The sequence below is a fragment of the Mytilus californianus genome, unplaced genomic scaffold, assembly GCF_021869535.1.
Source record: "Mytilus californianus isolate M0D057914Y unplaced genomic scaffold, xbMytCali1.0.p SCAF_2, whole genome shotgun sequence".
In the NCBI taxonomy this organism is placed as follows: Eukaryota; Metazoa; Mollusca; class Bivalvia; order Mytilida; family Mytilidae; genus Mytilus; species Mytilus californianus.
In genome coordinates this window covers 39,042,498-39,061,466 of record NW_026262668.1, presented here as the reverse complement: position 1 = coordinate 39,061,466, position 18,969 = coordinate 39,042,498, and the positions used below count along the sequence as shown (strand labels likewise).

The 18,969-nt window shown below is 34.1% G+C and overlaps 1 protein-coding gene across 5 annotated transcripts in view; it reads right to left on the bottom strand.

The window, feature by feature from the left end:
• LOC127727930 (stAR-related lipid transfer protein 3-like) overlaps positions 1-18,969 on the bottom strand; it is a 191,169-nt gene that overhangs the window by 45,077 nt on the left and 127,123 nt on the right. For 3 of the 5 annotated variants that reach the window (XM_052235087.1, XM_052235088.1, XM_052235090.1), the window contains one exon: positions 15,021-15,112. In XM_052235087.1, the coding sequence (XP_052091047.1) occupies positions 15,021-15,112 (92 nt within the window). The remainder of the gene's footprint in view (positions 1-15,020; positions 15,113-18,969) is intronic. The other 2 variants (XM_052235089.1, XM_052235091.1) reach the window with 1 other exon arrangement.

Here is an 18,969-nt window from a genome sequence, read left to right as displayed (position 1 = left end):
GGAATAAAAAAAACCTGTATGCAATGATATTGGACATAATGCTATTATTAGTAATTGACTGAGCTTAACCATTTGTGTTTTTTGAAGAGCAGAAGACTGTACAATAAAGACGTAAACACTTTGGAGTTTGTAAAGAACTGAATTTATCTATGTGAAAATAGGGACATTTCACCTGCTGAAGCAGCATCACATCTGTGAAAATGTCTAAGCTTTGAAACAAGCCATCATAAAATTGAGAATGGAAATGGGGAATGTGTCAAAGAGACAAAAAACCCAACCAAAGCCCAAGGCCACCAATGGGTCTTCAACACAGCGAGAAAATCCCACACCCAGAGACAGGCTTCAGCTGGCCCCTAAACAAAAATGTGTACTAGTTCAGTGAAAATGGACGTCACACTAAACTCTGAAACATATAAATGAACTAAAATTATAAAAAAACATACAAGACTAACAAAGGCCAGAGGCTCCTGACTTGGGACAGGCGAAAACATACGGCGGGGTTAAACATGTTTTTTAAGATCTCAACCCTCCCTACATTATCCAAATTTACGAAATGGAAAGAGAAATGGAAGAAAAAGCTACCATTGTCACCTACCTGAAATTAATTGCACAATTTGACCCAATTTGTAGAGCTAAATTTGGAAGTTTCTGTCTGTTATAGGTTGTACTTTGTAAATACAGCTGTTTAGAACTCAAACCCCGCCTCTTTTAATGAGATATATAATAATCATAGGTAATTAATTTTGTTTACGTACTGGTTACCAGATATGATCTCTATGTTTCATCTCGTAGAGACATAACTTGGGAATGTTACCAGTAAATATACATATGCATATCGGTCAAATTGAAATCTGTGGGAAACCTGAAGTCAAGGTAGGGGTAGTACAGAATTTTAGTGTAAGTTAAAACTCTTAGAAGTTCGGGCATATAAATGTTGAAAATATGCCGCACAGCCCTATATTTTGACCTTTGAAAAAAATAGTAGTGCATATGAACTTTCCATTCAAGGATATAATTTTTTTCAAAACTGCATAGTAAAAGTGGTACAGTTTTAGCCGTAAAAGGAGTTCCTATGGGAAATTGCATTGTTGATATTTACAGAAATGCAACCTTTATGGATGAATGCATCTATGTGACCTGATCAAATTCAGAATATCATGGTTTGTTTACTTTTATAGATACCTGATTATCCTCAATATCATGGTTTGTTTACTTTTATAGATACCTGATTATCCTCAATTGTTCCATATCAATATTATTTATTAATATTAGCCACAGTTAAATGCTTCGTAAATATATTTTTGGTACAGTACGAACCATGGGTTTTAGTCAGATTAAAAAAGATCTTCTAAAGGGGACACTGCATGGATTTCTTCAAACAACTAGCCTGACTTCTCATGCAAGCATTTGAGAATGTTAAATTGTAGAGAGCACATGAATATGCTATTATAGTACGAATGTTTAAAACTCAGATATCAAGGGAAGTAACTCTGAATATGTATGAAACAGCATAAAATAAAGATACATTAAATGAACAATTACTCTGCATATGTATCAAACAGCATAAAATAAAGATACATTAAAAGAACAATTTTGAACATGAATTAGTAGCTGGGCACTTCAACTACAAAAATGACAAGCAAAACTATTTTAAATAATGCAGAGATTGTAGTATTTTAATTCACAACAAAAATTCAGGAGACAAAATGTCATCTCGATTGAAAAAAGGGGAGTGTTAAACCATTTGTAAACACAGGTGCTACAACTTTTTTGGCTAGGCTAGAAATATTTTTTTATACTCACTAGGGTTGAACTGAATGTTTGACAGCCAAAAAAGGGAAGAATACCTCCTCTTTTGTGGTAATTCTGTCAAGATTGTAAATTTTCCTACAGTTTATTGTTTGTCGCTGCATGAATTAAAAACACAACCTGAATCATTTTCATGTCTTATTTAAGTTTCTAATGTACTACTCTAGTTTTAAGCTGAGATGGAAAATATGAAGTTTTACAAAAGAAATGAAGAATTGGTAAACATGATATTTTATCTAAAAAAATCTTAATTGTATATTTATGGTATTTATGTGATTGACGTTATAGCTATATGTATATAGTCAGTAACAGTTAGGATGTGAAAATTTGTGGGTATGAAAACTGTTGCTATGGACTTGATATTATATAGATATGCTTAGTTACTGCTAATTTTGACTTACCATTTCAAAATAAACTCTTAGGCAACTGTTCATTATGTAACACAAAAACTGATCATAGGATTATTTGAAGCAGTAGTTATTTCAGGACATGAGCTGCACCGGATAGAAATTGACCTTATTCAAGTGCACGTTGTAGAAGACTTTTTGGAACATTCAAATACGAAACAAAAGATGAATTTTGGTTTTTTTTGTATGGTTCTTATATCATCTCAATTTTCAAACAGTTACAGACTTTGCATAGAGATTTTTTCTACCTGAAATAGGTTAACAGAGGTATTGATATTCATTTGCATATGGTCGATTTCTATCCGACGCAGCTCACATCATAAAACCTGTGTTGTCATTATGTTTACTAGTATTTAAAAACCAATTACGCATTTCTCACTGATGAAGTGTTGACACTGAAGTACATTAAAAAACCTAGTTTTTAGGTAGAAATATGTTAAAACACAAGATTTTAAAATAGGTAATTTATTGTCCTTAATTTTATGTAATAAGAATGATGTTCACAACAGTTTAAAGTGGATTCTAAGGTTGGAAATACCAGATTTCCAGTGATAACAAGTATTAAGTATTTTTTTGGAGTTTTCAAAAAAATCATCTTATTTGCATAACTTTTGAATTCAAATGCACTCTTAGATAACATAATTTTTTCTTATTGCTTTAACAGGGTCTGCATATTGTAACTGAAGGTTCTCATCATATAGTGGTGACTTGTGAAGGTATACTGTTCTAAGGTAATATATTAGGTTGCACTTCTGTAAATAAAGACAACGCAATAAATATCCATAGCAACTCCTTTCACCACTAAAACTGTGCCTCTTTTACTATGAAGTTTCATAAAAAAATTAATAAATGTGGTTAGTGTCCTCATGTGGACACAGATGATGCCCCCCGCTTGCATATCACATAGTTATAAAGGGACATAACTGAAGAACGGTAAAAGTGACGCTACCAAAATTTGAACTTGATCTGAGTTTTGTGGTAATAAGCATTGTGTGTAAGTCGCACAACATTTGGTTGAGGCTAACTTAAGTCGAGAACAGAAACTAAAAATTCAGCAATTTTTCTATTTGTAAACACGCATAACTCTAGAACGGTTGTGTATAAGTTTTATAACATTTGGTTGAGACAAACTAAATAAACTGCTTCGCTGAGCGCAGCTGGATACGCCTGCAGAGGTCCAACCCTGAACAGTTGGGGCAAAAATGGACACAATATTCAAGCTTGATACAGGTCTGAATTTGGATTGTAATTAAATATTTGATATATTATAGGTTTCTGAATAAATGTAGTCAAAGAACTTGAAATTGGTTATATGAAAGATTTCTTGCTGTTGTGCAATACACTGTGCTGTTGCGCAATACTTAGTTAATCTGTTGTCAGACTATAAACAAATAAAATCTTACAACTTGGAAACATAAAATCGAAAATTTATAAAAATCAAAATGGAGCTTACAAAAATACATATAAACAATTTACCAAAGTTTCATAAAAAATGCTGAAAGCATTTTTGAGTTATTGTCCGAAAACTGGAAAATCCCCCTTTTCGTAATGAATAAAACCCAATAAATCGGAAACGTATTATCTGAAAGTCATAAAAATCAAAAAGGAGCTCATATCGATAGAAATAAACAATTCACCAAAGTTTCTTGCAAATTGGTGAAATTGTTTTTGAGTTATTGTCCAAAAACTGGAAAATCCCCCCTTTTTTAATGAATAAAACCCAAAAACTCGGAAACGGTAACTCGGAAATTTATGAAATACGAAAGGGAGCTCAGGTCAATAGATATGAACATTTCACCAAAGTTTCATGCAATTTGGTGAAATTGTTTTTGAGTTATTGTCCGAAAACTGGAAAATCCCCCCTTTTCTAATGAATAAAACTCCAAAACTCATAAATGGTAAATCTGAAATTTATAAAAAACGAAAGGGGGGAGCTCACATCAATAGATATAAACAACAAGAAATGATTGTAACAGGATGCTGTTACGAAGTCTCCCAAACGAAGCTCCCATAATTCCTAATTCCCAGGGTCGCCTGACATTGGGCAACGTCCAGTGAAAATTGGTTTGGTCCAGTAAAGTTATATGCATTAGTGATGCCTGGGGACTAACCTTGTATATCATTCAAATCATCTTGGCATGACAAACCAGAATATATATGGTTTAGGGGTGGGGATCTCAACCATTTACAAGATACTAGAATATTGGGGGTGGGGAGGAACCCCTGGGGACTGGCCCTATACGTCATTCAAATGTTCATTACATGACGAACAGGAATATATATGGTTAAGGGGTGGCGATCTCAACCATTTACAAGATATTAGAACATTGGGGGTGGGGGGAACCCCTGGGGACTGACCATATACGTCATTCAAATGTTCGAGACATGACAAATAGGAATATATATGGTTTAGGGGTGGGGATCTCAACCATTTACAAGATATTAGAACTTTCTCAAATGGCAGGGGGTCGGGATGACCCCTGGGAACTAACCCTGTCTATCATTCAAACCATCTTCGCATGACAAACCAGAATATATATGGTTTAGGGGTGGGGATCTTGACCACTTAGAAGATATTAGAACTTTCTTAAATGGCAGGGGGTGGGGGTGACCCCTGGAGACTAACCCTGTATTTCATTTGATGTGCTTTATCATGACAAACCAGAATATACATGGTTTAGGGGTGGGGATCTCGACCATTTACAAGATATTAGAACTTTCTCAAATGGCAAGGGGTGGGGGTGACCGCTGGGGACTAACCCTGTATAACATTTGATGTGCTTTATCATGACAAACCAGAATATATATGGTTTAGGGGTGGGGATCTCGACCATTTACAAGATATTAGAACTTTCTCAAATGGCAGGGGGTCGTGATTACCCCTGGGGACTTACCCTGTATATCATTCAAACCATCTCAGCATGACAAACCAGAATATATATGGTTTAGGGGTGGGGATCTTGACCACTTAGAAGATATTAGAACTTTCTTAAATGGCAGGGGGTGGGGGTGACCCCTGGGGACTAACCCTGTTTAACATTTGATGTGCTTTATCATGACAAACCAGAATATATATGGTTTAGGGGTGGGGATCTCGACCATTTACAGATATTAGAACTTTCTTAAATGGCAGGGGGTGGGGGTGATCCCTGGAGACTAACCCTGTATTTCATTTGATGTGCTTTATCATGACAAACCAGAATATATATGGTTTAGGGGTGGGGATCTTGACCATTTACAAGATATTAGAACTTTTTCAAATGGCAAGGGGTGGGGGTGACCCCTGGGGACTAACCCTGTATAACATTTGATGTGCTTTATCATGACAAACCAGAATATATATGGTTTAGGGGTGGGGATCTCAACCATTTACAAGATATTAGAACTTTCTCAAATGGCAGGGGATCAGGATGACCCCTGGGGACTAACCCTGTATATCATTCAAACCATCTTAGCATGACAAACCAGAATATATATGGTTTAGGGGTAGGGATCTTGACAACTTAGAAGATATTAGAACTTTCTTAAATGGCAAGGGGTGGGGTTGACCCCTGGGGACTAACTCTGTATTACATTTGATGTGCTTTATCATGACAAACCAGAATATATATGGTTTAGGGGTGGGGATCTCGACCATTTACAAGATATTAGAACTTTCTCAAATGACAGGGGGTCGGGGTGACCCCTGGGGACTAACCCTGTATATCATTCAAACCATCTTAGCATGACAAACCAGAATATATATGGTTTAGGGGTGGGGATCTTGACCACTTACAAGGTATTAGAACTTTCTTAAATGGCAGGGGGTGGGGGTGACCCCTGGGGACTAACCCTGTATTTCATTTAATGGGCTTTATCATTTAGAACATTTTCAATTAAAAAGTTTGTGTCTATCACGAACAGTTTTCAATTTATAATCATTTGAAAATTTTAAAAAATAAAATCCCATAGGGTTCTATAGTAAAACCCTCTTTTCTTTTTGCCCCTCAAAGTACCCCTTTATAAACCCCATTGCAAAAACAAAACCCTGATTGCACCACTAGACATGTTAGTCTAACATATTGTGAAACCCTAAGTTAATCCGACAAGCGGTTTTGGAGAACGGGTGCGGACAAGTTCAAATTTAAAAGCGGCGGAAGAAGAAGAAGAAGAAGAAGAAGAATAATAATAATAATAATAATAATAAGAACTGAGCAAAAACAATAAGTCTTCCCAAACTTCGTTTGAGAGACTTAATTAATCAAAGTTTCATGCATATTGGTTAAAGCGTTTTTGAATTAATATTCGACATGTTGACGACGGATGGACAGACGGACGGAATGACAGACAGACAGACGGACAGACGGTCAACGGTATACCATAATACGTCCCCTAAACGGGCGTATAAAAATTCAGCAATTTTTATGTTTATAAAGGGACATAACTCAAGAATGGTAAAAGTGCCGCCACCAAATTGCACATAATCTGTATTATGTAGTAATAAGCATTGTGTATAAGTTTCATAACATTTGGTTGAGGCAAACTAAAGTTAGAAAACGGAAACAAAAAATTTGTAATTGTTCTTAGTTTTGTGGTAATGCATATTGTGTATAGGTTTCATAATGTTTGGTTGGGGCAAACTTAAGTTACAGAATGGAAACTAAAAATTTTGCAATCTTTCGATTTTTAAAGAGGCACAACTCAATAATGGTTAAAGTGACACTACCCAAATTCAACTTGTTCTGTGTGTTATCAGTGGAAGTCAAAATTAAACATTGCATTGTATAAAGCATTGATTGTAGTTGATTCAACTATAATCATGGACAAAGGAAGATAACTCGAATTTTAAAAATTACGATATTTAGAAGAAAATAAAAATTTTGCAATTTTTCCATTTATAAAGGGGCATAACTCTAGAACGGTTAAAGTGATGCCACCAAAATTCAAACTTGATCTGTGTTTTGTGGTAATAAGCATTGTGTATATGTTTCATAACATTTAATTGAGGCAAACTTAAGTTAGAGAACGGAAACTAAAAATTTTGCAATTTTTCCATTTATAAAGGGGCATAACTCTAGAACGATTAAAGTGATGCCACCAAAATTCAAACTTGATCTGTGTTTTGTGGTAATAAGCATTGTGTATATGTTTCATAACATTTAATTGAAGCAAACTTTAGTTAGAGAACGGAAACTAAAAATTTTGCAATTTTTCCATTTATAAAGGGGCATAACTCTAGAACGGTTTAAGTGACGCCACCAAAATTCAAACTTGATCTGTGTTTTGTGGTAATAAGCATTGTGTATAAGTTTCATAACATTTGGTAAAGGCAAACTCAAGTTAGAGAACGGAAACCAATTTTGGGACGTACGAACGTACGTACGTACAGACGGACAAGGGTAAAACTTAATGCCCCCACCGCTACGGCAGGGGCATAAAAATCATATCCTGGAATGGAAAATTCATATGAACTTGTTTAAACTTATATTGGAATTCTGTACTACCCCTCCCTTTACTTTGAGTCTTTCTGAGAATTCAGTTTGTCCCCTATCCAACAGTATTTATACTTGAAAAATCCAAAGTTGTGTCAACATGGAGATCATATCTTGGCACTAGTAGGTAAACAAAACAAAATATCTATGAATATCAAATATCTCCCCAAAAGAGACATTGTTTGTGAATCATCTGTACTTACAAAGTGCAACCTATAATACTTACACCTTTTATTTAGAATTGATGACTTATAGCAATATGAGAGTCATTGCTGAAACTACCTTTTTTTCTTACAGAAATGAACAAAAATGCACAGATATAATCAGAAAGTCATACCGTATAGGATCACACAAGAATATTTGTAAAAATCAGAACTAATGTCTTTAATATTCAGATGCAATAACTCTATAATGAGCTGTCATATTTTTCTAAAAATTTCATAGGGGATAGACCTTGACCTGCTGATCATGTTTACCCACATCAGTTTTGCTCTTAATGTTTCAGTTTTTGAGATAAGCCAAAAACTGTGAAATTTGTAAAAACATTTACATTTCAGGGACAATAACTCCAAAATGGGTTGTCTGATTTTTCTGACAATTTATCTAAGGAGATAAACCTTGACCTGCTTTATTTAGTTTAAGAGATATAAGACAAATACTGCATTTTACCCCTATGATCTATTCTGAGCAAACACGGTCAGGTTTGTTTATTGTTCTTATCCCTAAATACAATTTTTAAGCTAGATTCTCTAAGGAACATTCAGGTAAAGATTGGCCCAATAGCTTCAGAGAAGATTTTCAAAGGCGACGATGGACATCAAGTGATGGCACTTTTAGGCCAGGTGAGCAAAAAGGTGAAAACATAACCTTCTTATGGTATAGTGTACTATGATTTGAATGCGTAATAAAAGAACAGAGTTCCAAGTCCCCCGTTTTGCTCATATTTTATCTATCTAAGGGCAATAACACTTTTAAACTTTTTATAAATATCTTAGAGAAATGAAGACTTGAGAGCAAATGCAATGCAATTTCCAATATAATGAATATTTTCAAGGGCCATAACTCTTTTAGAAATATTTGATCATCACTGATGTAGAAATTGTCCGAGACATTGCTGATACAAACCTTTGATATAAATTTGTTAAAAATCTGGCAAAAATTGTACATGTGAGAGCCTTTATAACACAATTTTCCTTATAATTAATATTTCAAAGTGGCATAATTTTTTTTTAATAATTGATCAGCATTAATTTTCAAACTTGTCCTAGACATTGCTGATATAAACCTATGATATAAGTGTCATAAACATCTGGCAAGAATTGTACACATGAGAGCGCTAACAATGAAATTTTCATTATAATTAATATTCCCAAGGGGCATAACTCTTTTAAAAATAATTGATCAGCACTGATTTTCAAGTTCTAGTTGGACATCTCATCTCATTTTCAACATTTTTTAATTAAGAATTAATTCTTTCATGCCATGCTCTATGTTCATTTTAACACGGGTAGGCATTATATTTGTCAGTATCTTTATACCAAGCATTAGTGAGGTGTAAAATGTTGACAAATATAAAACCTGCCCATGTTAAAATGAGCATAGAGCATGGCATGATAGAATTATTTCAATTCTAATAGGAAAATTTCGAACTTTTGTACTTCAAAGCGGACCTACAATACACGTTCAAAAGGCAGTCATTTTGATTAAATGAAGCCAAAACAATATAGAAAATCAACTGTTTCACGATACAAAATGAACAGATGCAGGTTAACTTACTTTAGAATGATTTTATCTTATTTCTTAGCTAGCAACACCAACACAAATGTCCATTTTGTTCTCCGGCATTGTTCACAATACAAGTGACTTTGCAATTTCAATTGTGACATCAATAACATGCAGGCCATGTTCTATTGCTATTAGAACATGGCTTTGTTTCGAAAGTGAAAGAAGATCGTTATATTAGAATTCAACTCCTGCAAGACATTGCTAGACAACCATCAGAAATTGGGATTAGTGATTTTTGCCCAAAATGTAAATTTGTGTTTAAACACAATTTCTATTTTAAACAAGAGTGCACACGCTGAAATGTCTCACCTTTTTTACTTATACAGTTTGTAATTGAATTTATGTTGAAAGTTTGTAACATGAAGGTTTTACTACAAGTAACACATAAACTTAACATTATCAATGTTCTACGATAATGATTTCATGGTCAGATGAACCAGGTCAGACAGACATGTACACCTTACAATCCTTCCATACACCAAATATAGTTGACCTATTGCTTATAGTACTTGAAAAACAAACCAAAACACAATAAAATGCTCCGCAGGGCGCAGCTTGATACGACCACAGAGGTCGAACCCTGAACAGTTGGGGCAAGTATGGACACAACATTCAAGCTTGATACAGCTTTGCATTTGGATTGTGATTAAATATTTGACACAGCATAGGTTTCTGACACAGAATGAATGTGGTCTAAGAACTTAAAAATTTTAAATTGGACATTCACCTATTATGGTCCAATATCCAAAATCTAAATACATGGTTAGATTCAGCATATCAAAGAACCCCAAGAATTCAATTTTTGATGAAATCAAACAAAGTTTAATTTTGGACCCTTTTGACCTCAATGTGGACAAAGTTGAAAACGCGGCCCAAAAATCAAAAATCTAAATACATGGTTAGATTCAGCATATCAAAGAACCCCATATATTCAATTTTTGTTGAAATCAAACAAAGTTTAATTTTGGACCCCGATTTGGACCAACTTGAAAACTGGGCCCATAATCAAAAATCTAAATACATGTTTAGATTCAGCATATCAAAGAACCCTAAGAATTCAATTTTTGTTAAAATCAAACTAAGTTTAATTTTGGACCCTTTGGACCTTAATGTAGACCAATTTGAAAACGGAACCAAAAATTAAGAATCTAAATACATGGTTAGATTCGGCATATCAAAGAACCCCAAAAATTCAATTTTTGATGAAATCAAACAAAGTTTAATTTTGGACCCTTTGGACCTCAATTTGGACCAATTAAAAAAACAGGGCCCAAAATCCAAAAACTAAATACACGGTTAGATTCAGCATATTAAAGAAACCCAAGAATTCAAGAATAAAACCCCATTGAAATTGGTCAAGAAATAAGCAATTTATACGAAGTATCTTCTTTTGCACAATACTGTGCAATTAAATATTTCTTGCTATTGCGCAATACTGTACAATTGACAATTTCTTGCTATTGCGCAATATTGTGCTATTGGATATTTCTTGCTATTGCGCAATACTGTGCAATTGAAGATTTCTTGCTATTGCGCAATACTGTGCAATTGAAGATTTCTTGCTATTGTGCAATACTGCGCAATTGAAAATTTCTTGCTATTGCACAATACTTATTATATAATAATTTACACATCCTGTTTGGTGTGTATCTCCTACCATATCATTATTATTTGCTTTTAAATATAAATCAGAAATAACCAACTTAAAATGGAAAATTTTAAAAGAAAAAAAAAATGAAAAAAAAAAAAATCCCCCCCCCACAAATATTTTGAACCCCCTTATGATTCATCACCCCCAAACTCAATCCCAGCCTTCCCTTTGTGGTATGGTACCTTGCAGTACAATTTCAGAGAGATCCATACACTTGAACACAAGTTATTGTCTGGAAACTAGAAAAATGTGTTTTTTGGCCCCTTTTTGGCCCCAAATTCCTAAACGTTTAGGGCAATTACCCCCAAACTCAAACCCAGCTTTCCCTTTGTGATATGGAACCTTGTAGTACAATTTCAGAAAGATCCATACACTTACACACAAGTTATTGTCCTGAAACTAGAAAAATGCTTGTTTTTTGCCCCTTTTTGGCCCCTAATTCCTAAAATATTGAGGCAATTACCCCCATCATCAATCCCAGCCTTCCCTTTGTGGTATGGTACCTCGCAGTACAATTTCAGAGAGATCCATACACTTGAACACAAGTTATTGTCTGGAAACTAGAAAAATGCTTATTTTTGGCCCCTTTTTGGCCCCCAATTCCTAAATGTTTCGGCAATTACCCCCCAAACTCAATTCCAGCTTTCCCTTTGTGATATGGAACCTTGTAGTACAATTTCAGAAAGATCCATACACTTACACACAAGTTATTGTTATGAAACTAGAAAAATGCTTGTTTTTTGCCCCTTTTTTGGCCCCTAATTCCTAAAATTTTGAGGCAATTACCCCCAAAATCAATCCCAGCATTCCTTTTGTGATATGGAACCTTGTGGTACAATGTCAGAGAGATCCATACACTAACACACAAGTTATGTCTGGAAGTTACAAAAATGCTTATTTTTGGCCCCTTTTTGGCCCCTAATTCCTTTACTGTTGGTACCATAACCCCCAAAAACAATCCCAACCTTCCTTTTGTGGTATTGAACCTTGTGGTAAAATTTCATAGAGATCCATTCACTTAAACTAAAGTTAGAGTGCGAAAACCAATGTGTCTTCGGACGACGCCGGACGACGCCAGACGACGACGACGACGGCGACGACGACGACGACGCCGGAGCCAACGTCATACCAATATACGACCACAAAAATTTTTTTGCGGTCGTATAAAAACTTAACATTAACCAATGAACCATGAAAATGAGGTCAAGGACAATGGAAATATGACAGACAGAAACTTCATAACATAAGGTATCTGCATACAAGGTATAAAGCATCCAGGTCTTCTACCTTCTGAAATATAAAGCTTTATACAAATAGTTTATGCTGCCGCCGGATAGTAATACCTAGGTATCGCATACTGCGACTATAGTCGCAGGCGAGACAAAAAATTAGAGAGACAATACAAAGGGAAAAATCTTATATAATACAGCACTAGGATTGAAAAGTAGACAGTCATTTGAGTATTATTTCACTAAAAACATTATCAGTTATTTTCCTATTTTAAAATCACTCCTTTCAGCTCATGAAATTCTGAGAAAAAGTGTACTTAATCTTCTAAGATTCTTCTGCAACTGACAATAGAAGTAACAGAAATCTTTGATGGAAAGACTGGAAGGGTTCAGTGCATAATTTAAAATCATATTCTCTAGTATGGTGGTGAATAAAAAAAAAACTTAACAGGTTTTTCTCCAAAATTTGCTATAAGTGGTTGTTTTTTGGAGCATTTCTGTGTTCAAATTTTCTCACTCATTTTAGGATCTTTTATAAACTCAGCTTTTTGATAAAAAAAATTATGTGACACTGAAGATGAATGTTCTTTCATTTCCATAATCTTACTTTATTTCAGGGGCGGATCCAGGGGGGTGGGGGGTTTCCGGGGGTTGGAACCCCCTTTTTTTTGACGATCAATGCTTTTGAATGGAGACATATGGTTGGAACCCCCTAAAATTTGCAAAGCATGGGTTGTCCTCAGGTTAATAAAGAATATTTCGATAATTTTACCTCAAAAAAAATTTCGCCTCTCTCCGCTCGGCCAAAATAAAAGTTCCGCCCCTGCCTTATTCTTTTAAATAGCAATATAATAGGAAACAAACAATAAATTTTATTGCAGAAAAATGCTATGGTAAGAGTTGTGCAATTTTGTTTATTGTTTCAAGTAAATAACTTATAATAATTACTTAAATAAACCTAAATTATTGACTAATATCAGATGATTACAAGTACCGGTACAATAGACCTTACTTGCATTTTCTTGTACATAATTATTTTATGTCTTTTCTTTAATAAACAAATACATCTTATAAATTTTTACTCACACCTTTGAGAGTATTTATTGTTTGTAAATCTTGACAGTTGTCAATCATGCTGGTATTGTATCAAGTCTCTTATTTGAAATACATGCTTTGCAGGTTGCAGCTTGATAAGACCCAAGAGGTTGAACCTTGAACAGTTGGGGCAAGTATGGATATAACATTCAAGCTTGATACAGCTCTGAAATGGGATTGTGATTAAATATTTGACACAGCATAGGTTTCTGACACAAAATAAATGGGGTCTAAAAAATTTTGAGGTATGGAACCTTTTGGTACAATTTCATAGAGATCCATACACTTATATACACAAGTTATTGTACTGGAACAAGGCAAATGCTTGTTTTTGGCCCCTAATTCCAAAATGGTTTGACCCATAAACCCAACCTTCCTTTTGTGGTACAGAACCTTGTGGTACAAATTTCATAGAGATCCATACACTTATACTCAAGTTATTGTCTGGAAACCAAAAGTGTTTGGATGATGAATAAAAAGTGTTTGGAAATGCACTTTGATATGAATACAGTTTGTGCCAAATTTTATTCAATTACTTATATTTACACAAGCATAAGACACTGATAAAATACTTTTATAATTCTTATCAATTGATTAAATTTGATATATATTACCTTTTCACATTTACTCATAAATAGTACAATTTGTAAATTTTTATTTAGAAAGGAACTATTTGCAAGTGTATATTTAAAATAAAGTTGCTGTTAGAGTCTTTTAGACTGCTCTTTTCTTAATTTAATGTCAAATAATAAGTCAAAAGTTGGCAGAAATTGATAAAAATCGTGTATAAACTTTCTGCAGGTAAGACAAAAATCATTAGCTTCATGACTTGTCTTCAACACTGAATTCTGCACCATCTTCAAATACAGAGTGATCACATAGATCCAGCATGGCTGGATAAAAAATCTGGCAACAATTGTACACATGAGAGCCCTAACAAGACCTGCATGTCGAACAGAAGCACATAGAGACGAACGCCCGGTATTTCTATGTCCCCTGCAATGCGTCATACCGGGGACAAACAAGGCTGTCAATTAAGCAAATGGAGAAGTCTTCTCAATTATTTATTATAATAGGTCACTGTTATAAGCTTAAATTTACCAATGTTGAAAATTGTCGACCACTTGTGGTTAATTTGAAATTTCATTTTTGGGATCCGTGTCCATAAAATAAAGAAGTTTTTTTATATAGTTTTGTATGCATTAGGAAGGAAAATCTCAGTAGATTTAGCTATATATTTTTGAATATTTCAAATGATTTTAAAATGATTTGATTGGGCTGGGACCTATATTCGTTCCAAAATTGTGATATGAATTCATGCTTGAAACACTACAATATTAATCATAGTGTATGAATGCTTGCTTTATTTAAGTTAATATGGATAAACATTTAAAGAATTTAAGCTGACAAAATTACTGTTTTAAAATAAAAATGAACTTGAATTTCATTGTCATTAAACAGGATTAAGTTTGGCTCCTTTGAAATCTTTAGTCAGCTAAAAAAGTGTTAATAAAAAAGTTAGTTTACTTAACATCAATGGTTGAATCCAACTCTCGATAGAAGCCAAACCTACCCTAAAACTGATAAAACTGTTAACAGACGAGTGACTTGCCTGTCTGCTGTGTCCTCTTGTCCCTTCACTTCTCTCCACATCTGTATCAGATTCTGTAACAGAAAACAGAACAAGCATTCTGAGAGTATTGCCATGCTACCGGTTAAAAATTCATTGTATTGGAACAAAATGCTAACTTGATCTATAACTTGTCATGGTGTAAACTATATAACAAATATCAAGTCAATGTCTTCAAGCATGACGAAAAAAAGTGAGGAAAACTGATTATTTAAGTGAATTTTCTAAGTCCACGGACTCTAACTCTGCACAAAATCATCAGACCGGAACAAAATTCCAACTTGATCTGCAACTTGTCATGATAAATCTATATTCCATTTATCAAATCAATATCTTCAAGCATGCCGAAAAAAGTGTGGAAAACTGATTATTTGAGTGAATTTTCTAAGTCCAAGGACCATAACTCTGCACAAAATCATCAGACTGGAACAAAATTCAAACTTGATCTGTAACTTGTCATGATAAAACAATAAACCAAATATTAAATCAATATCTTCAAGCACTTAGAAAAAAAGTTCGGAAAACTGATTATTTGAGTGAATTTTCTAAGTCCAAGGACCATAACTCTGCACAAAATCATCAGACTGGAACAAAATTCAAACTTGATCTGTAACTTGTCATGATATTTAAACAATACTCCAAATATCAAATCAATATCTTCAAGCACTAAGAAAAAAAGTGTTGAAACTGATTAGCCAGACTGACGGAAGGGACAGACAGACAGACAGAGTGCAAACCTAAAGTCCCCTTTGACTTTGTCGGTAGGGGAATAATAACATTAAAATGATGCTTCTTGTTGTAAGGCATCACTGTCTCTTTATATTTATCTGTATAATTATTATTTAGGTCATGGGGGTAGAAGTTGAGTTTCTATCTTTAATGGATTTGTAGAAGAATATATGTGAAAAATATGTCAAGTACAATGATGACTATAAACTGAGTCTACTGGCAAATTACGTCAAATGATGCAAATAAAAACAAAAATTTCAGTCTAATTTAATTGCTGATGTAACCTTGACCTTTGAACTAGTGACCTAATAACCCAAAAAGGAACTAATTCATCCAATGGCACACTATCCACCAAAAAATGTAATGAACTGATTTATGGCTCAAAAGATATTGTTCTGAAATGAAATTTTTCAAAACCTTTTAGTCAATTTAAAGGAGCTGTGACTTTGATCTTTGAACTACTGACCTCAAAATCATTAGAGGTCTTGGTCATTAAAGGTCAAGATTATCAAATCAAGTTTCCTAAAATATGGACATATGGTTTTAAATAAAAAAAAAATTCAAAACCAAATTTTGACCGAATTTCAGTCAATAGCTGATGTGACTGCGACCATCTTTAACATATTGACATCAAAATCATTAGGTGTTTTTTCACATCCCATGGAGAATTATCATGCCAAGTTTGGTAAGAAACTCCATATTGGCCAAAAGATTTTGTTCAGAAATTGCAATGCTGATGCCTGAACAGCATTCACATTATTATAAGCTGAGTTTACAGACTTTGTCTCAACTGATTAAATAAAATGCTCCGCAGGGCGCAGCTTGATACGACCGCAGAGGTCGAACCCTGAACAGTTGGGGCAAGTATGGACACAACATTCAAGCTTGATACAGCTCTGAATTTGGATTGTGATTAAATATTTGACACAGCATAGGTTTCTGACACAGATATATGTGGTCTAAGAACTTAAAAATTTTAAATTGGACATTCACCTATTATGGTCCAATATCCAAAATCTAAATACATGGTTAGATTCAGCATATCAAAGAACCCCAAGAATTCAATTTTTGATGAAATCAAACAAAGTTTAATTTTGGACCCTTTTGACCTCAATGTGGACAAAGTTGATAACGGGGCCCAAAAATCAAAAATCTAAATACATGGTTAGATTCAGCATATCAAAGAACCCATATATTCAATTTTTGTTGAAATCAAACAAAGTTTAATTTTGGACCCCGATTTGGACCAACTTGAAAACTGGGCCCATAATCAAAAATCTAAATACATGTTTAGATTCAGCATATCAAAGAACCCTAAAAATTCAATTTTTGTTAAAATCAAACTAAGTTTCATTTTGGACCCTTTGGACCTTAACGTAGACCAATTTGAAAACGGAACCAAAAATTAAGAATCTAAATACACGGTTAGATTCGGCATATCAAAGAACCCCAATAATTCAATTTTTGATGAAATCAAACAAAGTTAAATTTTGGACCCTTTGGACCTCAATGTGGACCAATTTAAAAACGGGGCCCAAAATCCAAAAACTTAATACATGGTTAGATTCAGCATATTAAAGAACCCCAAGAATTCAAGAATAAAACCCCCTTGAAATTGATCAAGAAATAAGCAATTTATACGAAGTATCTTCTTTTGCACAATACTGTGCAATTGAATATTTCTTGCTATTGCGCAATACTGTACAATTGACAATTTCTCGCTATTGCGCAATATTGTGCTATTGGATATTTCTTGCTATTGCGCAATACTGTGCAATTGAAGATTTCTTGCTATTGCGCAATACTGTGCAATTGAAGATTTCTTGCTATTGTGCAATACTGTGCAATTGAAAATTTCTTGCTATTGCACAATACTTATTATATAATAATTTACACATCCTGTTTGGTGTGTATCTCCTACCATATCATTATTATTTGCTTTTAAATATTAATCAGAAATAACCAACTTAAAATGGAAAATTTTAAAAGAAATAAAAAAGGAAAAAAAGAAAAAAAAAGAAAAAAAAAAATCCCCCCCCCCAAATTTTTTGAACCCCCTTATGATTTATCACCCCCAAACTCAATCCCAGCCTTCCCTTTGTGGTATGGTACCTTGCAGTACAATTTCAGAGAGATCTATACACTTGAACACAAGTTATTGTCCGGAAACTAGAAAAATGCTTATTTTTGGCCCCTTTTTGGCCCCCAATTCCTAAACGTTTCGTGCAATTACCCCCAAACTCAATTCCAGCTTTCCCTTTGTGATATGGAACCTTGTAGTACAATTTCAGAAATATCCAAACACTTACACACAAGTTATTGTCATGAAACTAGAAAAATGCTTGTTTTTTGCCCCTTTTTTGGCCCCTAATTCCTAAAATTTTGAGGCAATTACCCCCCAAAATCAATTACAGCCTTCCCTTTGTGATATGGAACCTTGTGGTACAATGTCAGAGAGATCTATATACTTACACACAAGTTATTGTCTGGAAGTTACAAAAATGCTTATTTTTGGCCCCTTTTTGGCCCTTAATTCCTTAACTGTTAATACCATAACCCCCAAAATCAATCCCAACCTTCCTTTCGTGGTATTGAACCTTATGGTAAAATTTCATGGAGATCCATTCACTTAAACTAAAGTTAGAGAGCGAAAACCAATGTGTCTTCGGACGACGCTGGACGACGCCAACGTCATACCAATATACGACCAAAAAAATTCTAATTTTTGCGGTCGTATAAAAATTCATTGAATAAGATTTGTTTCCAACTGCAATAGATAGCATCTATTGATTGAAGCCTTCATTATAGGAACTAGCAAAGCAAATGGTAACACATGGTTTACAAAATTAATTCTCATTTGATTTTTTTTTTACGCCTCATTGTCTTTTGGTAGTGTACCCCCTTGATTGCACATTAAGAATCAGGCTCAGCTTGTCAGTTCAGTACAAAGCAGGGTTCATATTCTCATCATGTCAAATTATCATGTTCTCTTCATGACTATGTATTCATTTTGCCAATGGAAGTTAAATAAACAACAATTCATCATCATCATCGTCATCATTTTTTTTCGATGCTTGTGAGGTAAAAGTGTAAACTATCATATCAAAGTCTAAGTGTAAATATATAATACACGTGTATCAGTACTTATCCATTTAGTTCTTTC